We start from the raw sequence: 27723 nt of genomic DNA on the forward strand, positions 1-27723 counted from the left end.
ATCGTTTAAATAATGTGACTTCATGTTCTGATATAAAAACGTGGTCACAGTAAAAAGCTTTGTGATGTTGGAGGAACTGAGAGTGTTTCTGTCTCTGGAGGAATCCAACAGACACGTTTGAGTGCTGCAACACGTTAACGCCTCTGAAAGGGTCAGAAACCTGCCGTCACGTCTACTGATCCTGAAAGTTAGGCTCTGTTCTAAACCTCATCCTTTCCTACTACTCGTACTAACTCTGACGTCATTTGAAGTATGAGAAGTTCCTGGATGGTTTACTAGATTCTCCAGAAATGCAGAGTATGCATCAAGAGCTGACTACTCACACTCAAATTACCCAAGATGCAACACAACTTCTGAAAAAAACCCAAAATACAAACGTCACAGATCAAAAGTTAGCTACAGCGATGGTATGTTCTCTTCCTGTTTTCAAAATAAAAGCACCAATCCTATTGTTATGGTTTTCTTAATAATAAAAGGCAGCGGGTGTTTTATTTTGTGAAAATGACAGGAAGTGAGTTACTCGCTACGGCTAACTTGAGTGGCTCCGAATAACAGGTGTTATTTGGACAGATTAGCGTCACATTGTGGATCTAAAGGGCTACTTTACTTTCTCCTAAAAAGGTTAGAAATGTGGATAAAGTGGTTTATTTACAAGTTAGAGCTAAAATAAAATCAGCTTCAGCCTGATGATTTCAGCTCGGGTAGGAACGCAATGCATTGTGGGTTATCGTGTAGTTTACTACAGTGTAAACGGTCTGCTTACCATCTGGTCCCTTAGTGTGTAGGATGGAAGTATGTAGTATGTAGTATGGAAGTATGTAGTATAGAAGTATGTAGTGTGTAGTATAGAAGTATGTAGTATAGAAGTATGTAGTATGTAGTATAGAAGTATGTAGTATGTAGTATGTAGTATAGAAGTATGTAGTATGTAGTATAGAAGTATGTAGTATAGTAGTATGTAGTTATAGAAGTATGTAGTATGCAGTATAGAAGTATGAAGTATGTAGTATAGAAGTATGTAGTATGTAGTATGGAAGTATGTAGTATAGAAGTATGTAGTATGCAGTATAGAAGTATGAAGTATGTAGTATAGAAGTATGTAGTATGTAGTATAGTAGTATGTAGTATAGAAGTATGTAGTATGCAGTATAGAAGTATAGAAGTATGTAGTATAGAAGTATGTAGTATGTAGTATGGAAGTATGTAGTATAGAAGTATGTAGTGTTGTAGTATAGAAGTATGTAGTATGTAGTATAGAAGTATGTAGTATGTAGTATAGAAGTATGTAGTATAGTAGTATGTAGTATAGAAGTATGTAGTATGTAGTATGCAGTATAGAAGTATGAAGTATGTAGTATAGAAGTATGTAGTATGTAGTATAGAATGTATGTAGTATGTAGTATAGAAGTATGTAGTATGTAGTATAGAAGTATGTAGTATGTAGTATAGAAGTATGTAGTATGTAGTATAGAAGTATGTAGTATGCAGTATAGAAGTATAGAAGTATGTAGTATAGAAAGTATGTAGTATGTAGTATGGAAGTATGTAGTATAGAAGTATGTAGATGTAGTATAGAAGTATGTAGTGTGTAGTATAGAAGTATGTAGTATGTAGTATAGAAGTATGTAGTATGTAGTATAGAAGTATGTAGTATAGTAGTATGTAGTATAGAAGTATGTAGTATGTAGTATGCAGTATAGAAGTATGAAGTATGTAGTATAGAAGTATGTAGTATGTAGTATAGAAGTATGTAGTATGTAGTATAGAAGTATGTAGTATGTAGTATGTAGTATAGAAGTATGTAGTATAGAAGTATGTAGTATGTAGTATGCGTTTCGAACACAGCCTAAGAAACATTTTGGGTTTTTTTTTTTTCTCCTCCTCTGCTTGGTCTCTCAGGCTCCTTGAACCACAGCAACGAGAGGAGCAGGTGGGCGTTCAGCTTCAGCCTCAGTGACCTCAGTCCGTCACAGTGAAAGAGGAAGGCTGGTCCATCCTGATGTTCAAACTGAAGGAGCCGTCGTCATCCTCACCGCCCGCTCTTCAACTTCCACCAGGGCGGCAGCAGAGAGTTCATGGACAGCCTGAGGAGATTCGCTCTGCTCAGCGAGTGAGTGCTCAGGCCCGTTACTATGACAACTATGATCTTACATTATTACTTATTATATTAAATAAAGGTAATGGAATACAATTGTACAAATCCATTTTGAGCTAGTGCTCCTTCCTTCCTTCCTCCTGTCCTTCCTTCCTTCCTTCCTCCCTCCCTCCCTCCTCCCTCCTGTCCTTCCTTCCTTCCTCCCTCCTGTCCATCCTTCTTTTCTTCCTTCTCCCTTCCTTCCTTCCTCCCTCCTCCCTTACTTTCTTCCTTCCTTCCTCCCTCCTTACTCTTTTCCTTCCTTCCTTCCTCCCTCCCTCTCTCCTTACTCCTTTCTTCCTTCCTCTCCCTCCTGTCCTTCCTTCCCCCCCTCCTTACACCTTTCCCTCCTTCCTTCCTTACTCCTTTCCTTCCTTCCTCCCTCCTATCCTTCCTCCTCCCTCCCTCCCTCCCTCCTCTACTCTTTTTCTCCTCCCTCCTTACTCCTTTCCTTCCTTCCTTCCTTCCTTCCTTCCTTCCTTCCTTCCTTCCTTTCCTTCTTCTCTCCCTCCCTCCTTACTCTTTTCCTTCCTTCCTTCCTCCCTCCCTCCTTACTCCTTTCCTTCCTTCCTTCCTTCTTCCCTCCTTTCCTTCCTCCCCTGTCCCTCCCTCCTTACTCTTTTCCTTCCTTCCTTCCTCCCTCCTGTCCTTCCTTCCTTCCTTACTCCTTTCCTTCCTTCCTCCTCCTGTCCTTCCTTCTCCCCCTCCTTACTCCTTTCCCTCCTTCCTTCCTTACTCCTTTCCTTCCTTCCTCCCTCCTTTCCTTCCTCCCTCCCTCCCTCCCTCCTTACTCTTTTTCCTCCCTCCCTCCTTACTCTTTTTTCTCCCTCCCTCCTTACTCCTTTCCTTCCTTCCTTCCTTCCTTCCTTCCTTCCTTCCTTCCTTCCTTCCTTCCTTCCTCCCTCCTTTCCTTCTTCCCTCCCTCCCTCCTTACTCTTTCTCCTTCCTTCCTTCTCCCTCCCTCCTTACTCCTTTCCTTCCTTTCCTTCCTTCTTCCCTCCTTTCCTTCCTCCCCTGTCCCTCCCTCCTTACTCTTTTCCTTCCTTCCTTCCTCCCTCCTGTCCTTCCTTCCTCCCCCTCCTTACTCCCTTCCTCCTTCCTTCCTTACTCCTTTCCTTCCTTGCCTCCCTCCTTTCCTTCCTCCCCTCCCTCCCTCCCTCCTTACTCTTTTCTCCCTCCCTCCTTACTCTTTTTCTCCCTCCCTCCTTACTCCTTTCCTTCCTTCCTTCCTTCCTTCCTTCCTTCCTTCCTTCCTTCCTTCCTTCCTTCCTTCCTCCCTCTTTCCTTCTTCCCTCCCTCCCTCCTTACTCTTTTCCTTCCTTCCTTCCTCCCTCCCTCCTTACTCCTTTCCTTCCTTCCTTCCTTCTTCCCTCCTTTCCTTCCTCCCCTGTCCCTCCCTCCTTTACTCTTTTCCTTCCTTCCTTCCTCCCTCCTGTCCTTCCTTCCTCCCCCCTCCTTACTCCTTTCCCTCCTTCCTTCCTTACTCCTTTCCTTCCTTCCTCCCTCCTTTCCTTCCTCCCTCCCTCCCTCCCTCCTTACTCTTTTTCTCCCTCCCTCCTTCCTTCCTTCCTTCCTTCCTTCCTTCCTTCCTTCCTTCCTTCCTTCCTTCCTTCCTTCCTTATTGATTAAATGTTTATCTTTCTTTTTTTGCCTCTTGAAAACATGCCAGCTCTTCAGACGTGTCATTTATATGCTAATTCATGTGATTTACAGTGTGTGATGTGTGATGTGGTCTTTGGCTCTTCCTCTCGCTCCGCAGCAGATACCTGTTGTTATTATTAAAGTTCTTATCAAAGCCTTTCATAATGAAATCGTCCGCATTAGGATCAGCAGCGGAGCATCGATCGCTCGTGTTTTACGTCCTGCTGACCGACCGTCTCCTCGATGGTTTATTAGACGCTGTTTAAAGTCTGCAGAGATAAATGTAAAAGAAGAAGAAGAAAGCTGTTGACTCACCGTTACTAGATTTAAATGGAGAGTAGTTTATTTACGGACTTCTAATTGCTGCTCACGTCTCGTTCTTTTTACAGGATATAAAATAAGTAAAAGCAGTTATTTTAATATATTGAAGTGAAATTCAAATAAAACCAAAATCCTCAAAATCTTAATTTAAAGTGTTTTAAAAATCAAGAGATGGGCTGTTGTTGTGAAGCTGAGGTTGAAATCTAGAAAGTCCAGCAACATGAAAGTGATGATATGATAAAAGAAAGTAATAATATTAATGATTATTAAAGGATAATTACTGTTTTTTTACAACCTGGACCTTATTTCTAGCATAAAATACGATCATTTACTCACCCAGACAACTTTGGTGTCATTTGGAGTCGTTCGGATGAAATTAGCTCCTGTGTTGCACCGCGTATATATCCGTATAATGCGAGTACACGGGGACCCGAAGCACAGCCTCTATATATAACGCTTTATCTGCTGCGAAACTAGTTAATTTCACCAATATTTAGTTATGATACGTTAGTGCTTTTCAACTCGGAGCCCGTGGTGGCATGTTGGCAACATCCGGGGTCTGTAAGTTGACCTACTAACCTCTGATCTGACATCATCTGAAATGACATCATCCAGATCAGAGGTTAGTAGTGAAAATCAGTAATGTTAAGAGTATTTTTTTAAATGAAAAACATCTGGTACATAAAAAGTAGAAGCCAGCTAAGTAAATAAAATAAATGAGCTGTTTAATGTTGAGTGACTCCCGCACAAACACAAACTGAATATTTGAAGTTTCGCCCCAAATGAGCAAATCAGAGTCGACGTGGACAAACGTGATCATGGTTAAGACTCACTTCTCATCCTCACTTTCACTCTGTATTTTCTTTCTCTTTCTCTTTCTTTCTCTGTATCTTCTCTTTCTTTCTCTTTCTCTTTCTCTTTCTTTCTCTTTCGTCGTCTGTGAACAAAAAGATTGAGATCGTGTGGAGACGCAGGAGTAAAAACGATCCCAGTGACATTTATTTCTAAAATAACCTGAAGTCTGTTTTTTGTCTGTTTCCTGTTTTATTTTGAAGGTCCCCTGATGATGCAACGTGTCTGTTAGTCAGCACACCGAACAAGGCTTTGTCTCAATCCTTCGAAAACCTCATGGACGACAACAACTACACGTTGGCCGGCGTAAGAAAACTAAAAAAATATCACTTTGAAACGTCAGAAACACAGAATACATAACCTGCTCACCTTCTTTAACCCTCCTGTCGTCCTCCCGGGTCAAATTGACCCCATCTCTCTTTTGACTGTTCCTTCTTTCCTTCCTTCTTCCCTCTTTCTTTGCTCCCTCCTCCTTCCATACTTCTTTCCTCACTTCCTTCCATCCTTCCTTGTTTCCTTCCTTTGTCTTTTTCTTCCTCCCTTCCTCTTTACTCCTTTGCTTCCTTCCTTCCTTCCTTTGCTTCCTTCCTTCCTTCCTTCCTTCCTTCCTTCCTTACTCCTTTCCTCACTCCCTCCCTCCTTACTCCTTTCCTCCTTCCCTCCCTCCTTACTCCTTTCCTTCTTCCTTTCCTCCCTCCCTCCCTCCCTCCTTACTCCTTTCCTTCCTTCCTTCCTTACTCCTTTCCTTCCTCCTTTCCTCCATCCCTCCCTCCCTCCCTTTTTACTCCCTTCCTTCCTTCCTTCCTCCCTCCCTCCCTCTCTCCCTTCCTTCCTCCCTCCTTACTCCTTTCCTCCCTCCCTCCCTTCTTACTCCCTTCCTTCCTTCCTCCCTCCCTCCCTCCCTCCCTTCCTCCCTCCCTTCCTTCCTCCTTTCATTCCTCCTTTCCTTCCTTGACTTGAGGACAACAGGAGGGTTAAGATTTAAGAGACTGTATTGTCATTTGCACTGACACAAGAACATGTTAAATTAAGATTAAGTTAAAAAAAAATGAGAGTTTAAAGGAATAAAAAGGTCTATATTTCATTATTTATATTACTCTAACAGTCACTTATGGAGCTTCAGGTTGACATATTAAAACATGGTAAAAGCAGAAGTGGTGTTCAGTTGTCAGAGATTAAAGTTTGAAGTCTTTGTCTCCGGCAGAAGTTGAGGAGGGAACCGTATCTGACCACGATGGGCGGCTTCTCTAAAGTCACCAACTACCTGTTCGACGTTATCCGGGGAACAGAGGAGCATCAACAGCGGCCGCCGGAAGAAGTGGCCGACCTGCTGGGTGAAATCATCCCGGGACTAGAGATCAACCAGCAGGAGGAGCCGGGCTTCGAGGTCATCACCAGGGTGAGACGCCGACGGACACGTTCACATATCTGCATCAAAAATAATTTGAGTTCAGTTTGAATCAGAGGAGGAAGATTTATTCACATTATTCAGATGTTTTATGGAAGGAAAAGTATGAATACCACAATGTAGAAATAGTTTTGTAGCTTTCTTCAGTAAAAATCAGAGACTGTATAAAAGAAATGGACGTAACATCCGTGACGTCACCCATTGGTTTGTGGACTGCTGCTCGGAAGCCAATAGTTTTGGATCTGGGCAGCGCCGTCTTGAAAATTTCAGGTGCATGCTGGGAAAAATAAAAACACGGATTCTACTTATATGGGCATGAGGCGGAGTCATGGGCGGAGCGGGGAGGTTGCTATGGTTGCGAGGGCTGGATCTCGAGGACATTGGTCAATCAACCTGTCAATCAGGACGTGGCCACGCCCTAATGCATACCCTGCTTTATCGTCACATATAAAATCAGGGAGGCCAAAATGTCCCAAATGAACATCATACTGCATTGAAGAAGGCTTTAAACTAGCGATTGAGACCATAAACACATTTTGAAAACGTTTACTGAGGTTAGAAATCAAGTGAGAAGTTGGTGAATTCTCCATTGACTTGTATAGAGACGGTCGCCCCCTGGTGGCCTTTTGATAGAATGCAGCTCTAAGTTACTTCCTGGTTGGCCTCATTTCAGAGGACCAGAACTTCCCTCTATATTTGTTGTATTTTTGTCATTTATTCTCAAACTACAAACTGACAAACAGCTGAGTTACTTATTAAATCAAACCTTTAACTGTCTGATCGTCAGGTCGACTTGGGAACGAGGCCGCAGGTGAGGAGGAGAGAACCGCTGTCTGCAGAGGAGTGGACCAAACATCAGGATCAGGAGGGAAGGATGCTCAACGTGCCTCACCTCAAACACCTCATCTTCAAAGGGGCAAGTTCAATTTATTATTATTATTATTATTATTATTATTATGTTTCACCTCTTTCATTAATGACGTTCGCATGCAGTCAGGTTAGACCAGAGGGGTCAAACTCATTTTCATTCAAGGGCCACATACAAACCAATTTGATCTCATGTGGGTTATGAAAAAGATGGAAGGAAGGAAGGGAGGAAATCAGAAGGGAAGGAAGGAAAGACAGAAGGAAGGAAAGAAGGAAGGACGGATGGAAGAAAGGGAGGAAGAAAGGGAGGAAGGACAGATGGAAGAAACGGAGAAAGGAAGGACAGAAGGGAGGAAGGATAGATGGAAGGAAGAAAGGAAGGGAGGAATGACAGATGGAAGGAAGAAAGGGAGGAAGGACAGATGGAAGGAAGAAAGGGAGGAAGAAAGGAAGGAAGAAAGGGAGGAAGGACAGATGGAAGGAAGAAGAAAGGCAAGAAGGACAGATGTTAGGGAGGAAGAAAGGAAGGGAGGAAGGACAGATGGAAGGAAGGAAGAAAGGGAATAAGGACAGATTGAAGGAAGTGAGGGAGGAAGGAAGGAAGGAAAGGCAGATGAAGGGAAGAAAGGGAGGAAGGACAGATGGAAGGATGGAAGAAAGGGAGGAAGGACAGATGGAAGGAAGAAGAAAGGCAGGAAGGACAGATGGAAGGAAGAAAGGAAGAAGAAAGGGAGGAAGGACAGATGGAAGGAAGAAAGGAAGAAGAAAGGGAGGAAGGAAGAAAGGGAGGAAGAAAGGGAGTAAGGACAGATTGAAGGAAGAAAGGGAGGAAGAACAGATGGAAGGAAGGAAGGAAGGAAGGAAGGAACGGCAGATGAAGGGAAGAAAGGGAGGAAGGACAGATGGAAGGAAGGAAGAAAGGGAAGAAGGACAGATGGAAGGAAGAAAGGGAGGAAGGACAGAAGGAAGGATGGAAGAAAGGGAGGAAGGACAGATAGAAGGAAGAAAGGGAGGAAGGACATAAGGAAGGACAGACAGACAGACAGAGAAGGAAGGACAGACCGAAGAAAGAGAGGAAGGACAGACAGACAGACAGAAGGAAGAAAGGGAGGAAGGACAGACAGACAGACAGAAGGAAGAAAGGGAGGAAGGACAGACAGACAGACAGAAGGAAGAAAGGGAGGAAGGACAGACAGAAGTGGGTCAGATTGGACCCCTCGGCGGCCCGGTTCTGGCCCACGGGTCACATGTTTGACACCCCTGAGTTAGACAGTATCCAAAAATACCTCCTGTACCTTCTTTCTTTTACTTATTTAGTATTTAAGATTTAAACTAAAACAGATTATGAGTCACATTTAACCAGATTCTGCTCGTCTGTCGTCTCCTCCGATCATCAGAGACTCATCGTGTGTGTCTCTGCTCTCGTCTTCTATCTGCAGGGACTCTGTCACGCGCTGAGGAAAGAGGTGTGGAAGTTCCTGCTGGGATATTTTCCGTGGAACAGCACGCTGGAGGAGAGGAAAGTCCTGCAGAGAGCCAAAACGTACGAATACTGTGACTGAATCTCATTTGGAGATATGTAAAATGCTAGAATAGAGCATTAAATATGATCTGTTGTGATTTGGCGCTATACAAATAAAGATTGATTGATTGAAAGAGCTCAATCATAAGCTCAGGAGAAGAGAAATGTTTTTAACCTGGATTTAAACATGATCACAGTTCTGCTGGTAGTTTGTTCCAGTTGTGTAAAAGCTGCTTCATCATGTTTAGTTTGAACTCTGGGCTCAACTATCTGACCTGAGTCAGTAGATCTCAGAGCTCTGGGCTCAACTATCTGACCTGAGTCAGTAGATCTCAGAGCTCTGGGCTCAACTATCTGACCTGAGTCAGTAGATCTCAGAGCTCTGGGCTCAACTATCTGACCTGAGTCAGTAGATCTCAGAGCTCTGGGCTCAACTATCTGACCTGAGTCAGTAGATCTCAGAGCTCTACTGGGTTTATATATATATATTATATTCTGGACCTAAACCATTCAGTGATTTCTAGATCTTTTTGGTTGTTTCTGCTTCACGTTGAATCTGAAGTGTCTCTCCTCTTCTTCTTCTTCTTCTTCTTCTTCTTCTTCTTCTTCTTCTTCTTCTTCTTCTTCTTCTTCTTCTTCTTCTTCTTCTTCTTCTTCTTCTTCTTCTTCTTCTTCTTCTTCTCCTCCTTCTTCTTCTCCTTCTTCTTCTTCATAGTGACGAATACTTCAGGATGAAGCTGCAGTGGAAGTCCGTCAGCGAGGAACAAGAGAGGAGAAACTCCAGACTCAGAGACTACAGGAGTCTGATCGGTGAGGCTGAATCCAGAAGAGTGATAAAACATTTTGAGTTTCATCTGCACTTGGTGGTGTAGTTTTATGGAGAGGGAGAGAGATAAGTTAAGCTGTGGTCAGGAAGTCAGCAGACAGGATGTGGGAAGGTCTGTCCTCCTCTGTGATTGTTTCTACTTCCTGTTGTTGTGGTTAAAGTTAAAGAGAGCAAAGATAGCTGAAGAGAAATCATTGTTTAGTATTTAGACCGAAGTCACAGTCAGACTCTCTCTATAGACACGACTTCTACTGTAGAGTCGGTTTAATATGAATTTGAAGCACATCATAATATTATTAGTATTATTGTTTAATGATGCAGTGACAAGATATTTAATCTTTTTGTTAAAACATCTTTCTCATTTTTAAATTACACATTAACCTCCTGAGACTTGAGCTTTTGTTTGGTATGTATTTTTAATTTCTCCTAGATATTTGGGATTAGTAGGACCTGATAAGTACAAAAAAACTATTTATTTCCTTACATTTACACTTTCCCTTTGCACAAACAGTAATAACCTCCCAATGTGAATCAAACTAGAAACATTATTAAGCATAAATAATCAGGTTTCAACTATAAAACTTGATAAGGTTTTTCTACCTGGTCCACTTTTGTCTGGGGATCAGCTGTTGATTTACTCGGCCAAGATGCCTACGATCACGTTTTTATGTTGTAATGTGCTTTTGTTACCACTAGGTAGCACAAAAAGTCATGTACGAACGAGGACAACAGGTCAAAGTTCAGCAGAATGAAGTATAAGGTCCAGCAAACCCAAAATGTAACGTCTCTATATGAGGACGCAGGGTTGCAGGAGGTTAAGTTGAAAAGCCGGATGTCTGAGTTTTCCATAAGCACTTAAACACAGCTTGAAAATAGTCTAAATAGTTTCCTGGGTGAAAATGAGAATGATGTCATAAAAAGTCACCTGGAAAAAAAACAGAGAGGATGAGAGTAGGCATGGGCCGGTATGAGATTCTAGTGGTATGATAACCATAAGCAAAAATATCACGGTTTCACTGTATGCGAGCGATTACAGCTCTAAAATGTTCCTAAAAGGTAGAAAAATAAAGACAGACATGTTCATTTAACCTGAGTCTGTAATGACAGTGTGAGGGGTCGTGATACTCTACGCTGCAGCTGCACCACCTGAGGGATTTCTGACCTTTCCACTTCCTGTCTTTGACCAGACTAAAAACAGCTCATACCTTAGGAACGGTACGACAGAACATTTGGTGGTTTCGGTTATTGTGGCTTTTTCAAATCCTGGTATACCTTGAACACGGTTATCATCCCATGCCTAGATGAGAGAGAGGAAGGAAGAGCAATTCCACCTGAAAGTAAACAAATTGTAATATATATACGTGGGATGATAATAATATAATATAGAGGCATTGAAATTAAGATGCTCATTGATTTTTATTTTTCCCTCCATTAATTCAAACAGTGATTAAAAGCTACTTGCTGAGATACATGCCAACATCAGATACACATCCATCTATAAACCAATTATTGTCAAGTATTATCTCACATAATTATAAACTAAACTAACCAAATCAAATGTGTTCAATATAATATAAATATGAACCCTGGTTTGGACTTTGAGGTGTGAAAAGACTCCTTCTTTCCTTCCTTCCTCTTTTCCTTCCTCCCTCCCTCCTTTCCTTCCTTCTCCCTCCCTTCCTTCCTTTTTCCTCCCTTCCTGCTTTTCTCCCTCCCTCCTTTCCTTCCTTCTTCCTTCCTTCCTGCTTTTCTCCCTCCCCCCTTTCCTTCCTTCTTCCTTCCTTCCTCCCTTCTTCCTCCCTTCCTTCCTTTGTACCTTCCACCCAGGTCAAATTGACCTGTCTGTTTTGACTGTTCCTTCTTTCCTTCCTTCCTTCCTTCCCTCTTTCCTTCCTCCACCCTTCCTTCTTTCCTCTGTCCTTCTTTCTTTCCTTCCTCTTTTCCTTTCTCCCTCCCTCCTTTCCTTCCTTCTCCCTCCCTTCCTCCCTTCCTCCCTCCCGCCTTTCCTCCTTTCCTTCCTTTCCTTCCTTTCCCCCTCCCTCTTTTCCTTCCTTCTTCCTTCCTCCCTCCCTCCCTTTCCTTCCTTCTTCCTCCCTTCCTTCCTTCAGACTCTGAAAAGGATTTAAATATTCTAAACTCTTTCTGTAAAGTCGTCTTGCAGCTTTTAAGAATTTAAACTCTGCAGTAGTCAGAGTCACTGTTTTGTTTTTTAAATCTTGGGATCAAACTAAAAGACTCCACCAGCTTCTCTGACTTTTTTTTTTTTTTTTTAACATCGTCTGTTTTGTGTCTCTTCAGAAAAAGACGTGAACCGAACAGACAGAACAAACCGGTTCTACGAAGGCATCGATAACCCCGGTCTGGTTCTCCTCCACGACATCCTGATGACGTACTGCATGTTCGACTTCGACCTCGGTGAGACGCGATCGATCTACTTCCTGTTACCCGCTATAATAAAGGTTGTAGTTATGTGTGTATAATGATTGTGTGTTGTGTTCAGGTTACGTTCAGGGGATGAGCGACCTGCTCTCACCGATCCTCTACGTGATGGAGAACGAGGTCGACGCCTTCTGGTGTTTTGTCTCCTTCATGGACCAAATGGTGAGTCGTTAATTTGTGTTTTTTAATGATTAATTAACAGGAAACAAACCGTTAATGAGAGGAAGAAGTGTACGGCCCTCTATGTTTAGACCATAGACTGTATAAAAGAAATGGACGTAACAACCGTGACGTCACCCATTGGTTTGTGGACTGCTGCTCGGAAGCCAATAGTTTCACATCTGGGCAGCGCCATCTTGAAAATTTCAGGTGCATGCTGGGAAAAAAAACACACGGATTCTACTTATATGGGCATGAGGCGGGGTCATGGACGGAGCGGGGAAGGTTGCTATGGTTGCGAGGGCTGGATCTCAAGGACATTGGTCAATCAACCTGTCAATCAGGACGTAGCCACGCCCTAATGCATACCCTGCTTTATCGTCACATATAAAATCAGGGAGGCCAAAATGTCCCAAATGAACATCATACTGCATTGAAGAAGGCTTTAAACTAGCGATTGAGACCATAAACACATTTTGAAAACGTTTACTGAGGTTAGAAATCAAGTGAGAAGTTGGTGAATTCTCCATTGACTTGTATAGAGACGGTCGCCCCCTGGTGGCCTTTTGATAGAATGCAGCTCTAAGTTACTTCCTGGTTGGCCTCATTTCAGAGGACCAGAACTCCCCACCTGGGTAAAATTCATTATCAAAACAATAACAGTAATTATAATAACCTTACTTACAGCCAATAATATATCAACCACCTGTATATTGTGCATCTTTATTAATGAGTGTGTGTTTTGTGTGTTTTTGCAGCACCAGAACTTCGAGGAGCAGATGCAAGGCATGAAGACTCAGCTGATCCAGCTCAGCACTCTGCTCAGACTGCTCGACTTGTCTTTCTGGAATTACCTCGGTACGAAAAACTGCACTTTTCCTTCCATCCATCCATCCATCTATCCATCCATCCTCTTCCGCACTTTTGAAATGTTTAATTATCAGTATTTCAGGTATAATATTGTGCAATGTATTATTTTATCACTTTAACCCTCCTGTTGTCCTCGAGTCAAGGGAGGAAGAAGGAAAGGAAGGAGGAAAGGAGGGAGGGAGGAGGAAAGGAAGGAGGGAGAGAGGAGGAAAGGAAGGAAAGGAAGGAGGGAAGGAAAGAAAGAAGGAAGGGAGGGAGAGGGAGGGCGGAAAGGAAAGAAGGACAGGAAAGAAGCAAAGGAGGAAGGTAGGGGGGAGGAAAGATGGAAGGGACGAAGGAAAGGAGGGCAGGAAGAAGGGAAGGAAAGAAGGAAGGGAGGAAGGAAGGAAGGATGGAGGAAATAAGGAAGGGAGGAAGGAAGGAGGGAGGAAATAAGGAAGGAAGGTAGGAGGGAGGACAGAAGGAAGGAGGGAGGGAGAAAGGAAAAGAGTAAAGGAAGGAAGGAAAGAAAGAAGAAAAAGGGATGAAGGGAGGAAGAAAGGAACATTTTAGATTTGAGGATTTTTTTATTCTCACTCTCAGCAGATGTGAGTGAAGTCCAGATGTTGGCGAATATTCATAAATGTGAACTTTTTGGAGCTTTAAACAAATGTGTCTTAGCCTTGTATCCAGTAAGTCAGAAGTTAAATGAAGCCAGCTGTTGTGTTTCTCCAGTTTTTTTTAAATGTATTGTCCTCTTTCATTGCAGAGTCTCAGGATTCAGGTTATCTGTACTTCTGTTTCCGCTGGCTGTTGATCAGATTTAAGAGGGAGCTCAGCTTCCAGGACGTCCTGCGACTCTGGGAGGTGAGTTATGGCGCTTTTCCACTACACAGTTCCAGCACGACTCGACTCGACTCGACTCGACTCGGTTCCAGTAACGACCTTTTCCATTACAAAGAAGTACCTACTCAACGTGGGCGGGTCGTCATAGCAACGACTCCACGATACTGCCGTGACTTTGTTTTATACGCGACACAAACACATAAACAATGGAGGACATGGAGGCAGTGGTGTACTTGCTGCTGTATGTGGCTTTCTGTCACACACAAAGCAAAGAGAAGAGAAACCGGCAAAAATACCAACGCTGTTGCTGGTATTTAAAAATGGCGGGTTTGATTCTTGTGTGGGACGGCTCATGACTCTTCCAGCGACAACTCTTCTGACCAATCAGTGGCCGGCAGTCTGTTGACGTCACATTTAGTATCGGCTCGGCTCGCTTGGAGCCTCACCAGAGCAGGTACTAAAAAAGTACCAGATACTATCCCTAGTGGAAACACAAAAAACCTGAGTCGAGTTGAGCCGTGCTGGAACTGTGTAGTGATGAGGCTATGCCATTAAGCGTTCGGCGTCTTGTAATCATGACATCATTTTAATCATGTGACATCCAGAGAAAAAAAGCTCATGTGTAAATGTAGCAGCAGTAGTAGTTTTTGCTGCTGCTTCCCAGTATTTAGATTTAAATTTGATGATCTCTCCTAATGTGATACAAAAATATACTTATATAATATTTTCACACTTTAAAAACATTTTGTTGACCCATATTTCTTTAAAACATTCAAAACATATTGTTGGATTCTTCATGTTTTAATATAATTCATTGAAATCATTTTGTTCCCCTGTTTTATGCAACAAGGGACAATTATATTCTCTAGAGTGACTGTGAATGAAACCAAAAGCATAAAAACTAAAGAATAAACTTTCTTCTCTGTTTCTGAATGATGTGTAGAGATAGTTTCTCATTATTTTGAGATACTTAGTCATTATTATGAGATAGTTTATCATTATAATGACTTACAGGATCTTTTTTTTTTCATCACAGTGGCAGAAATGGGCTTCCATAAAAATGTCTCAGTTTCTAAACGAAAAAAAAGAAACCAAACTCTTAATAATGAAGGAACGTTTCATGTGTTCTTCTTCTTCTGTCTTCTTCTTCTGTCTTCTTCTGTCTTCTTCTTCTTCTGTCTTCTTCTGTCTTCTTCTTCTTCTTTTTCTTCTTCTGTCTTCTTCTGTCTTCTTCTTTTTCTTCTTCTGTCTTCTTCTTCTTCTTTTTCTTCTTCTGTCTTCTTCTTCTTCTTCTTCTTCTTCTTCTTCTGTCTTCTTCTTCTGTCTTCTTCTTCTTCTTCTTCTTCTTCTTCTTCTCCTCTTCTTCCTCTAGGTGATGTGGACGGGTCTTCCCTGTCAGAACTTCCACCTGCTGGTCTGCTGTGCCATCCTCGACTCCGAGAAACAGAAAATCATGGAAGAGAATTACGGCTTCAATGAAATCCTCAAGGTAAACTGATCCTGACGCTCCTCATCCTCACTGAGGAAGGTAACGGCTCTAGTAAAAAATGTTATTACCAGTTTCTAGTTTCCTCTCCGGTCTCATATTAAGTTTCCTGCTGAGCAAACACTGATTTGATCGTCTGTCATTTTTATAAAATCAGGATTATTTGAGTCCACATCACATTTTCTCCATTTTACAAAATTGCCTCCAAGTTGGAAGCGAAGGAGCAAAAGTTATTAGAATAAACCTGAATGTTTAAAAGTGTCTTTAACCTTCCTTCCTTCCTTCCTTCCTTCCTTCCTTCCTTCCTTCCTTCCTCCCTTCCTTCCTTCTCTCCTTCTTTCCTTCCTCTCTCTTTCCTCCCTTCCTTCTTTCTTGCCGCCATCCCCCTTCCTTCCTTCCTTCCTTCCTTCCTTCCTTCCTTCCTTCCTTCCTTCCTTCCTTCCTTCCTTCCTTCCTTCCTCCCTTTATCTTTCCTCCCTTCTCTCTTTCTTTCCTTCCTTCCTTCCTTCCTTCTCTCTTTCCTTCCTCTCTCTTTCCTCCCTTCCTCCTTTCATGCCGCCATCCCCCTTCCTTCCTTCCTTCCTTCCTTCCTTCCGTCCTTCCTTCCTTCCTTCCTTCCTTCCTTCCTTCTCTTCCTCCCCTCCTTCTTTCCTCCCTCCCTCCTTCTCTCTTTCTTTCCTCCCCTACCTTCCTCCCTTCCTTCTTTCCTTTATCCCTCCCTCCTACCTTCCTTTCTTGCTTCTTTCCTCTGTCCTTCCTTCCTTCCTCCCTTCCTTTTTTACTTTCCTTCCTTCTTCCTTCCTTCCTCCCTCCTTTCCCCCCTCCTTTCCTTCCTTCTTTCTTCCTTCCTTCTTCCTCCCTTCCTTCCTCCCTCCTTTCCTTCCGTCTTCCTTCCTCCCTTCCTTTCTTCTTTCCTCCCTCCTTTCCTTCCTTCTTCCTCCCTTCCTTCCTCCCTCCTTTCCCTCCTTCCTTCCTCCCTCCTTTCTTTCCTTCTTCCTCCCTTCTTTTCCTTCTTTCCTCCCTCCTGTCCGTCCTTCTTCCTCCCTTCCTTCCTTGACTCGAGGACAACAGGAGGGTTAAAAGTGAACAAACGTTTCCTTTTTATTGTTTCAGCACATTAACGAGCTTTCAATGAAACTGGACATCGAAGAAATCCTTCAGAAATCCGAAGGCATCGGCCTGCAGATCAGGAGGTGTAAGGTACGTTCAACAACACAAATGTTTTATGATGTTAAAATGTTAAATTATGTCTGTTTCAAATCATTTTTTAGCTGTTGATGAACTTTAAACAGCAACATTTTGTGTAGAAGTTGATAATTTCTGATTTTGAGAGTAACAGAAAAACAGCAGAGATTAGATTAAAAACAAACTCAAGGAAGGAAGGAAGAAAGGAAGGAACGGAAGGAAAGGAAGGTAGGAGGAAGGGAGGAGAGACTGACAGAGGAAGGAAGGAAGGAAGGAAGGAAGGAAGGAGGGGGGATGGAGGAAGGAAAGGAAGGAAGGGAAGGAAAGGAAGGTAGGAGGAAGAGAGGAGAGACTGACAGGAAGGAAGGAAGGAAGGAAGGAAGGAAGGAGGGGGGATGGAGGAAGGAAAGGAAGGAAGGGAAGGAAAGGAAGGTAGGAGGAAGGGAGGAGAGACTGACAGAGGAAGGAAGGAATGAAGGAGGGGGGATGGAGGAAGGAAAGGAAGGAAGGGAAGGAAAGGAAGGGAGGAGGAAGGGAGGAGAGACTGACAGAGGAAGGAAGGAATGAAGGAGGGGGGATGGAGGAAGGAATGAGGGAAGGAAAGGAGGAAGGGACGAAGGAAAAAAGGACAGAGGAAGGGAGGGAAGAAAGGAAGGAAGGACAGAGGGAAGGAAAGGAAAGAAGGACAGAAGGAAGGAAGAAAGGGGGATGGAGGAAGGGAGGAAGAAGGAAGGGAGGAAGAAGGAAGGAAAGGAGAGACGAAGGAAGAGAGGAAGGGGAAAAAAGGACAGAGAAAGGGAGGGAAGAAAGGAAGGAAGGACAGAGGGAAGGAAAGGAAAGAAGGACAGAAGGAAGGAAGAAAGGGGATGGAGGAAGGAAAGAAGGAAGGGAGGAAGAAGGGAGGAAAGGAGGGACGAAGGAAGAGAGGAAGGGGGAAAAAAGGACAGAGGAAGGGAGGAAAGAAAGGAAGGAAGGACAGATGGAAGGAAAGGAAAGAAGGACAGAAGGAAGGAAGAAAGGGGGATGGAGGAAGGGAGGAAGAAGGAAGGAAGGGAGGAAGAAGGAAGGACAGAGGGAAGGAAAGGAAAGAAGGACAGAAGGAAGGAAGAAAGGGGGATGGAGGAAGGAAAGAAGGAAGGGAGGAAGAAGGAAGGAAAGGAGGGACGAAGGAAGAGAGGAAGGGGAAAAAAAGGACAGAGGAAGGGAGGAAAGAAAGGAAGGAAGGACAGAGGGAAGGAAAGGAAAGAAGGACAGAAGGAAGGAAGAAAGGGGGATGGAGCAAGGAAAGAAGGAAGGAAAGGAGGGACGAAGGAAGAGAGGAAGGGGAAAAAAAGGACAGAGGAAGGGAGGAAAGAAAGGAAGGAAGGACAGAGGGAAGGAAAGGAAAGAAGGACAGAAGGAAGGAAGAAAGGGGGATGGAGGAAGGAAAGAAGGAAGATTTGTTTTTTCCAGCTATAAATAAACACCCAACTTGTCTCTTATCTCTCTCTTTCAGGATTTGCCAAACTCTATCAGCAGCATCTTGGGCTTCGACAGAGAAGCTCGCGGCTCCGACCCGACGGACCCCGACTCGCCTCCGACCGTCCGACCGACCCGCCGACAGCAGGACGCCAACGGCTGCTCCAACGGCCACGGACACTTACGAGAAACCTCTCACAACAACAGCTGCAAAGTTGCCTTCATATCATAGTGAACAGCAGAGACTGACTCAGTGACGCCTCCTCCCCTTCCTCCTTCCTTCCTTCTTTCCTTCCTCCTCCTCCTTTATCCCCCCCCACCCCGCAACTCCTCCGAGAAGAGAGAAGAAGAATGTAAAAAGGATTTAAGATTATTGAGAATCTTATTTTTGTAATTTCTTGTACCATATTGTCTCTTTCAGTCTAAAAGTCATTCCTTCTCTCTTGCTGAAGATGTTTTCTAAAGACGGGCAGAGCGTCGTATCGTGACCTGTAGAGTGTGTTTTATCTCCTCCACCACACTGACTGCCGACGACAGCGTATATAAATATAAATATATATAAATAAATATCTTTTTTTTTTTTTTTTTTGTTATTTTTTAAAAAATCGGACAAACATCTTCATCGCGCCCCCTCATCATCATCCTCGCCGCCGCTACGTGTCACAGGTCAAACTTATAACCCTCCTTATTACATCATCATAACCTCCACTCAGTATTAATCAGTAAAATATGAAATAGGTCGTTTCATGTGCGGTGGAATAAAAATATAAAGATGGTGTTTCAACTTTTTCCCCCTGATGTGTAACGAAAATGTTGATTTGTGGGATTTTTTTTTTGTTTTTTTTTAAATATATATATTAAATAAATATATTGTGATGCTTATGATGAACCCGAACAGATCATATTTAAAGGAATAATAAGGCATGGGTTTGGGAAATATGCTTTGGGTTTCTTACAAGGAGATAAAAAAATTAAAAGATTAAAATTAAAGGGTAATTCCACTTTTATTTTCTTTATATTACAAAAAAATAAATAAGCGACAGACCTGCGAGCGATAAATATATCAGATGTGACGACATTATCACAGCTGACAGGAGACTTCAAGATGGGATAAATGAAGTGGAGTTATCCTTTTAAACCCCCTTTGATATGATTGATGTGGCAGTTTGAGGTCAAAACATCTGATTTGAATCGCCTGATTGATCAATAATCGCTCATGTGAACAAAAAGAACAAAAAAAATAAATAAATAAAGCATGTAAGTGTGAGCTAACACGGCAAACAGCATTGATTGACGTTATAATCCTGGTTGAGGTTTTTTTTTTTTTTTTTTTTTTGGGTGTTTTGTTTGGTGTCACCTGTGGTTGCCGCGGTAACAGCAGCAGCAGCACAGTGGAGCAGCAGGTGTTTCTAATGCTGCTGACAGGTGTAAAGTTTAATAATAAATCAAACATGGAGGACTCCTTTTAAAATATGGCTGCAACTCCTTTTTTTATATATATTTGAATTTACAAAATAAAAGCATTAAGAAAGTGATTTAATCCATCTGAATTTACAAAATAAAAGCATTAAAGAAAGTGATTTAATCCATCTGAATTTACAAAATAAAAGCATTAAAGAAAGTGATTTAATCCATCTGAATTTACAAAATAAAAGCATTAAAGAAAGTGATTTAATCCATCTGAATTTACAAAATAAAAGCATTAAAGAAAGTGATTTAATCCAGCTATGTTGAAACATCTGGAAGAGCATTAAAAGTAAAATACAGATTATAAGCATTAACTCTGGATTAAAAAAAAGCACTTAAAACAACTGTAGAGAGATAATAAATACACTAAATTAATATTACTGCACAATTATTAAACACAAATAGATTTAAAAAACATGTTTAATTCATTAAAATGTCAAAGAATTGTGATTTTTAATATGTTAAACTCGGAGTAATAAAGACTTAAGTATGTTTCCCAAAATGTCGTAATGTTCCTTTAAATACAACACAAGCACCTTTCTGAATCATCCGGTGGAGCCTTTTCAAAATAAAATGCAACATGAGAGTGAAGCCGTCTTTAAATGTGGAGCATTAACGAATAAAACTGATTCTGGTTTTACTTTGATTTTTTATCTCTGTGATGCTTCTTTTCTTTTTTTCTTTTTTTTTTTTTTTCCTCTTGCTGCAGGTTTGTGATTTTAGCTCTTTTCATGTAATCGATTCAACACTTTGGGCAATAAAATGATTTCAGGAGCATTTTTCTTTTTTTCTTTTTTTTCTTGTGGTGAATAAAACAATGTGTGTAATTCTCTTTTAATCTGACATCTGACACCAAGACGTCCTCCCGGGTCAAATTGACCCCGTCTGTTCCTTCTTTCCTTTCCTTTCTCCCTCCCTCCCTCCTTTCTTCTTCCCCCCCCCTCCTACCTTCCTCCCTTCTTTCCTTTCCTTTCCTCCCTCCTTTCCTTCCTTCCTTCCCTCCTTCCTTTATTCATTCCTTCTTTCCTTCCTTCATTCATTCGTTCCCTCCGTCCTTTCCTTCCTCCCTTCTTTCCTTTCTTCCTTTCCTTTCTTCCCTTCTTCCCTCTTTTTTTCCTTCCTTCCTTCCCTCCTTCCTTCATTCCTCCCGTCCTTCCCTCCCTCCCTCCTCCTTTCCTCCCTTTCTTCCTCCTTCCTTCATTCATTCCTTCCTTCCCTCCTTTCTTCCTTTCCTTCCTCCCTCCCTTCATTAATTCCTTCCTTCCCTCTTTCCTTCATTCATTCATTCCTTTCCTTCCTTCATCCTTTCCTTCTTGCTTCCTCATTTCCTTCCATCCTTCCTTCCTCCTCCTTTCCTTCCTTCTTTCCTCCCTTTCTTCCTCCTTCCTTCCTTCCTTCCCTCCTTTCCTTCCTCCCTCCCTTCATTAATTCCTTCCTTCCCTCTTTCCTCCCTCCCTCCCTCCCTTCATTCATTCCTTTCCTTCCTTCATCCTTTCCTTCTTGCTTCCTCGTTTCCTTCCATCCTTCCTTCCTTCCTCCCTCCTCTCCTTCTATCCTTCTATCTTTCCTTCCTTCCTTCCTTCCTTGACTCGAGGACAACAGTAGGGTTAAATCAGGAGTGTCGAAGGCGTCTAAACCAAACTATTGGATAAGTTTGGAAAGTATGACGCCAGATTTCAGATACAAGTTAAATTGTGAAGAAAATGCAACTTTAGAAGGTTTGTTTCCACCCTGACTACATCAGACCTGATCTAGATTTTTAAAAAATATCTGAACTTGTTAAAAAGGATAAAGTTGGTTGATTTCTATATTTGTCTTGTTTTTATTAAACCTCACATGCAGAGCCAAACCAGTTCAGAAAAATCTAGAAAAATCACAACCTTCATCTTTTAACCCTCCTGTTGTGCTCCTGGGTGAAATTGACCCTATCTTTTTTGACTGTTCCTTCCTTCCTTCCTTCCTTCTCTCCTTCCTTCCTCTTTTCCTCCTTCCTTCGTTACTTCCTTCCTTCCTTCCTCATTTCCTTCCTCCCTTCCTTCGTTCCTTCATTTCCTTCTTTCCTCACTTCCATCCTTCCTCTTTCCTTCCTTCGTTCCTTCATTTCCTTCTTTCCTCACTTCCATCCTTCCTCTTTCCTCCCTTCCTTCGTTCCTTCCTTCATTTCCTTCTTTCCTCACTTCCATCCTTCCTCTTTCCTCCCTTCCTTCGTTCCTTCCTCATTTTATTCGTTTGTTCATTCCTTCCTTCCTTCTTTCCTTCCTTCCTTGACCTGAGCACAACAGGGGGGTTAATGATGAGTGAATACATGTGTGTGTGTGTGTGTGTGAGGACAATATTCACACCCACACACACACACACACACCAAGAAGATTTATTGACTTCATCTCCGAGAAGGTTTTCATTAAAATCTAAAAAGTGATTCTATTTATTTAAACTTTGATTCATTTCAAATCTTCCATTCACAGATTTGTCCAGAAATGTCACGGCTGCATGTGAGCGTCCAGTCCGTCCTCGTCAGGATTCACACTGGGACTCCAAATGTCACTTCAGCTGCTTTCAAGTAATATGATGGACGTCACCCCCCCCCCCCCTCCTCCCCCCCTACCTCTCCCCCTATCCTCCTCTTCATCTTCCTCCTCCTCTTCATCCTTTGATGGGAGACATTTGGCGTTAAAGCCGGAGGAGACGGAGGAAGGTATCACCTGAGATCTGCTCATAAAGCTTCATCCCAGTCAGAACAAAAGCAGCCTCAGCTTCTCCTGCGTCTCTCTGCTCTTTCATTTCCTGTGCGGCAGGAAATTGCCTCAGCAGACGTCTGATAGCACGAAGCCGTTATCAGCTGGACATCGCTCCATCTCTCTCTCTCTCTCTCTCTCTGTCTCTCTGGGGTTTTTATTGAAGCCCGTTGGAGCTGCTTTGTGTGGACTGATGGCCGAGCCGTCATTCACTCAGCCGGCTGCTCCACCTGCTCAACGAGGAGAGACAAACAACAGAAACTCTGATTCATTAAAACAAACAAAATATAGAAACATTCAGAGGGAAAGGACAAGAGGAGAAACACAAACAGCAAGATTATACTTCACAGAAAGGTTGAAATAATATTTAAATTCAACAAGAAGCTACAAAAACTAACAAGAACTTTTAAATATTAATATAATCCATCATAAAGATTTAAGTATGCAGAAATGTCATGACTCACATACATATATAGGCTTTTAATTCAGAAACACTGATTGATTAAAAACAGACTAAATATAGAAAGATTTAGAGGGAAAGGAGAAGAGGAGAAACACAAACAGCAAAATTATACTTTAGAAAAAGGTTCAAATAATATTTAAATTCAACAAGAAGCATCAAAAACCAACAAGAACTTTTAAATATGAATAATATAATCCAACAACTTGGAATATCATATAAGATAAAGACTTATATATGCAGAAATGTTACGACTTGGTCACATACATTTATAGGCTTTTAATTCAGAAACACTGATTCATTAAAAAAAAATATATATATATATAGAAACATTCAGAAGAGAAACACAAACCTGTTTATTAGGAGAGAAATTATACTTTAGAAAGGTTCAAATAATATTTAAATTCAACAAGAAGCCACAAAAACCAACAAGAACTTTTAAATATGAATAATATAATCCATCATAAACATTTAAATATGCAGAAATGTTACGACTGGGTCACACACACACACATATATATGTATATATATATAGGCTTTTAATTCAGAAACACTGATTGATTAAAGACAAACTAGAGACAACAAGACTAACTTTAGAGAAGGAGAGAAGAAACACAAACCTGTTAATCATTAGCAAAATTATACTTTATTACTTATTACTTTTTTAAATTCAACAAGAAGCCTCAAAAACCAACAAGAACTTTTAAATATGAATAATATAATCAAAAAACCAACTTGGAATATCCTCTAACATAAAGATTTAAATATTATGCAGAAATGTTATGACTGGGTCACATACATTTATTATCTTTTAATTCAGAAACACTGATTCATTAAAAACAAACTAAATATAGAAAGATTGAGAGGAGAAACACAAACCTGTTTATCAGCAGCAAAATTATACTTTAGAAAAAGGTTAAAATAATATTTAAATTCAACAAGAAGCTACAAAAACACTGATTTTTAAAATATATATATATAGATGTAGAAATATTCAGAGGAAAATGAGAAGAGAAGAAACACAAACCTGTTTATTAGGAGAGAAATTATACTTTATAGAAAGGTTAAAATAATATTTCAATTCAACAAGAAGCTACAAAAACTAACAAGAACTTTTAAATATGAATAATATAATCCATCATAAAGACTCTGTCACATACATATATAGGCTTTTAATTCAGAAACACTGATTTTTAATACAGTATATATATAGATGTAGATGTAGAAACATTCAGAGAGAAATGAGAAGAGGGAGAAACACAAACCTGCTTATTAGGAGAGAAATTATACTTTATAGAAAGGTTCAAATAATATCTAAATTCAACAAGAAGCTACAAAAACTAACAAGATGATTAAATCACCAGCTTGGATAATCCCACATAAAGCTTTAAATGTGCAGAAATGTTAATACTTGGTCATCCTTCTTTAAATATTCAGCTGAAAGATTTACATATATTGTTTTATAATTCATATTTACTTTCCATCTTCATGTGCAGATGTTTATTTGTTGGCTGTAATGAGTCTGAGTGTAGTTTCATGTTTACATCCTTTTACATCCATCATGTTCATGTTAGTGTGCCGTTATCTCCTCCAGTACATCCTGCGCTGTTTGCATCATATATCATATATCATATATATCTGAGTCTGTTACTGTGGTCGTTATGACTGCTTGTAATGTCGGATCTGTTTGTGTTTGCATAAGAATAATAATGTTTGACACTAAAAACCAATGTTACATAGATGTTAGCAGGGATGGCGGTGCCTGCCGAAGAAGCAGGATGGTGGCCAGACTCTCTTCAAGCGGCGGGACAGAGGGAAACCCGCCCTCGGTTCCACCCTGGACTCTGGTGAAGGGGTCGTAGCGCAACACCGGCGCCTTCAATTTCCCGGGCTCGGCGTAGGCCATGTCCACGAATGGACGGAGCTCCGCCACCTGAGGCCATACCGGGGGCTGCTTCCGAGCCGGCTTCAGGTCGTACACATCCCCTCCCAGGACGCCGCAGACAGGTGCACGGGGCTCTTCAGGCATGGGGACGTTCTTTAGCTCCGCTGCCATCCTGATGATGCTCGGCAGGTCCTGCAGGAGCGCTTTCACAGGAAAGTGGCCGGCAGGTTGCAGTTATTATGTCTATGGGTAAACTTCCTATGCTGCTTTCATGCAGCATGGGAAGGAAGGAGGAAGGAAGGATGCAAGGAAGGAAAGGAGGAAGGAAGGGGGGAAGGAAAGAAGGCAGGAAGAAAGGACGGGAGGAAGGAAATGCTGAAGCCTACAGAACAAACATCGGTTATAAAAATCTGATACTTCCCGACATTACATTTTTAAGTAAATATCTGGCCGGTAATATCGGACATCCCTAATTATGAGTGATGTAGTATGCAGTATTACAGTAAAAGTACTGCAGTATTATGAGTGATGTAGTATGCAGTATTACAGTAAAAGTACTGCAGTATTATGAGTGATGTAGTATGCAGTATTACAGTAAAAGTACTGCAGTATTATGAGTGATGTAGTATGCAGTATTACAGTAAAAGTACTGCAGTATTATGAGTGATGTAGTATGCAGTATTACAGTAAAAGTACTGCAGTATTATGAGTGATGTAGTATGCAGTATTACAGTAAAAGTACTGCAGTATTATGAGTGATGTAGTATGCAGTATTACAACAATGTGTTGTATTTTAAGAGATTGTTATATTATCCATTGTGTCAAATCTGCATCTGAAAAGTAACTAAAGCTGACAGATAAATGTAGTGGAGTAGAAAGTAGCATCACATGGAAATACTACAGTACCTCAAAATTGTACTCTACTAAATGTACTGGAACATAACTGACTTTACACAAAGCAGAAAATCATATAAAAGACAGAAGATAAAGATCAAATTCATCTCTTTTATCCAGAATACTTCTTCTGTGAACATTTAACCTGGGTAATAATAAAACGAAGGGTGGAATTTATTTAATTTCTGTTATCTGGATTTTATTTGTTATGAGCAAGAGTCTGACCCAAGAGCTGAATAATGAGAAGAGAGGTGTCTGAATTCTGATGGAGGCTGATGGTCGGAGGTGGAGGTAGATTAGCGGGGGTGAAGGAGGGTGAGGACAGGATGAAGTGGGAGCAGCTGGCTGACGATGAGCTGAAGGTGAGACAACAATCTGGTTGGAGAGTCGGGCTAGATTATAAATGCAGGAGAGGGAGAGGCGGGAGGAGAAGCACACCTACGCTGACAAAAACACAAAAACAAACAAAACAAAAAGAGAGAGAGAGAGACAAATGGAGGAGTGCTGGAAACAGGAAGGAGGGGAAACACAGAGTCTGCAGCAGAGTCAGTCACATTCACAATATTATGTTACTGTTTATGTACAAATAAATATAAATGGATGTTCACAGGCTCTATAAAAGGAAAGGAGTCCACAAAAACTACAACAAATATATTTTTTAAATGATACCTGAGAGGAGATCACATGATAAAGTGACAACAGCTGATTATAAATTAAGTTAATGAAGTAAATAATCAGAACATGGTGATGTGTCTCATTCAGGTTACAGTCGTCTATTTGCCTTATACACACATACACACACACACACACACACACACACACACACACACAGAGAGAGAGCGAGGTAGATGTCATTCAGCCGTCAGTATGCTCCAGTTTCCATCAGTGGTTCAAACAGCCGTCAGCAGCTCTCCGAGTTTCCACTGGAGAAAAAACATTTATCAGGAAACATTAAAGTCAGCTGATGAAAGACGGCAGGGATGGAAAAAAACCCTCATATTTACATATATAGGGTTGACTGTGTGTATATGTGTGGTGAGTATATATATAGTATGTATATAAGGGTAGGAGACAAATAAGGGTTGGCAAGATGAGCAATTCAAAAATATCTTAAAAATAGTTTTAAAAGCAGCATCAGGTTTGTTAAAATGTACATTTAGTATTTTTGTTGGTTTAATTTGAAATGACAATTGCACCATTTTTTTTAACCAAAAGTAAGACTGAATGCTCCTGAAAATGTCAAAAGGTGTAACCACAAAAGAATGATGAATATTTAATATTTTATCCACCTGCAGTGTATTTAAAAGGTATAGTAAGCGATGTGAGGGGAAAACGAGGAGAAAATGGTGCTGATTTTTGAGTGAAAACCAAAACAACACCCCCCCCCCCCTTCGTGCTCCTTCTGGGGCTCCACCTATGGGCTCCACCCCCTACGTTCATGGACGTGCATTGTCATGGCAACGGACGTAACCACCGCGCAAACTGACCAACATGGCGGAGTCTGAAGCGTCTGCTGCGGGACGGTAAGTTAGCTTTAGTTTGTTAGCAGCATTTATTTCTCTGATAGTAGTAGCCTACAGGTGGCTAGCCTGGCTAACACTCGACCGCGTCTCAAACTCGTGTGACATTATTGTGATAGCAAACCTGTGTTTATATGTCTTCATGACTGTAAACACTTTGAAAGCAGTGAACAAACACCAGATACACAGCAGCTATATTGTAGGTTACGTTAGCACGCTGCTAACGTTAGCTGCGACGCTAACGTGCAGAGCGTCAAACAGCTGTAGTAACAACTCTGCTACTTTACAGCTAACATCACAACACCAACAACAACATATCCTGACTAACTAGACACTGAGATGAGTGGCAGCAGGTAATGTAACAGTTTATGTGAAGCAGAGCTGATGTTACTCACCTGTCCGGCAGACCAACGTCCGCCTTCAGTCTCCAGTCCTCTGCCGAGTCTCCGTCGGTCCGTCGGTCCGTCGGTACATGTTCTTTTAACTTTGTCCTGTCTGGATGTTTCTCAGTGACCTCTCCTTCTCCACTATGTTTGTACCATACAGTCTATGGTTTGTACCAGACATTTCTCGCTCCGACTGCGTCACTACGCCCCCCCCCCCCCCCCCCCCGCGTCACTACGCCCCCCCCCCAGTCTGACCGTGAACGTGCATGAACCCTTCCGTGTCTCTGATTAGCTGGAGCATTGTTGTGTTGGCTCGCTCTGAGATTAAATGTAATATTTAGAACAATAGTATTCCATTATCTTTATTTAATATAAAAGTTATA

At 41.6% G+C, this 27723-nt stretch overlaps 1 protein-coding gene across 1 annotated transcript in view; it reads left to right on the top strand.

Annotated features, from left to right (window-relative positions):
• Window positions 1-18304, top strand: part of tbc1d15 (TBC1 domain family, member 15) — a 28459-nt gene extending 10155 nt beyond the window's left edge. The window contains 15 exon segments of the mRNA XM_053318900.1: window positions 1900-1959; window positions 1962-2026; window positions 2028-2110; window positions 5152-5254; window positions 6153-6347; window positions 7144-7272; window positions 8663-8766; window positions 9461-9555; window positions 11870-11986; window positions 12072-12172; window positions 12928-13027; window positions 13788-13885; window positions 15237-15353; window positions 16464-16550; window positions 18031-18304. Of these exon segments, the coding sequence (XP_053174875.1) occupies window positions 1900-1959; window positions 1962-2026; window positions 2028-2110; window positions 5152-5254; window positions 6153-6347; window positions 7144-7272; window positions 8663-8766; window positions 9461-9555; window positions 11870-11986; window positions 12072-12172; window positions 12928-13027; window positions 13788-13885; window positions 15237-15353; window positions 16464-16550; window positions 18031-18225 (1649 nt within the window). The 3' untranslated portion in view covers window positions 18226-18304.
• The last annotated feature ends 9419 nt before the right edge of the window (window positions 18305-27723 follow it).

The sequence above is a fragment of the Scomber japonicus genome, chromosome 5, assembly GCF_027409825.1.
Source record: "Scomber japonicus isolate fScoJap1 chromosome 5, fScoJap1.pri, whole genome shotgun sequence".
NCBI lineage: Eukaryota > Metazoa > Chordata > Actinopteri > Scombriformes > Scombridae > Scomber > Scomber japonicus.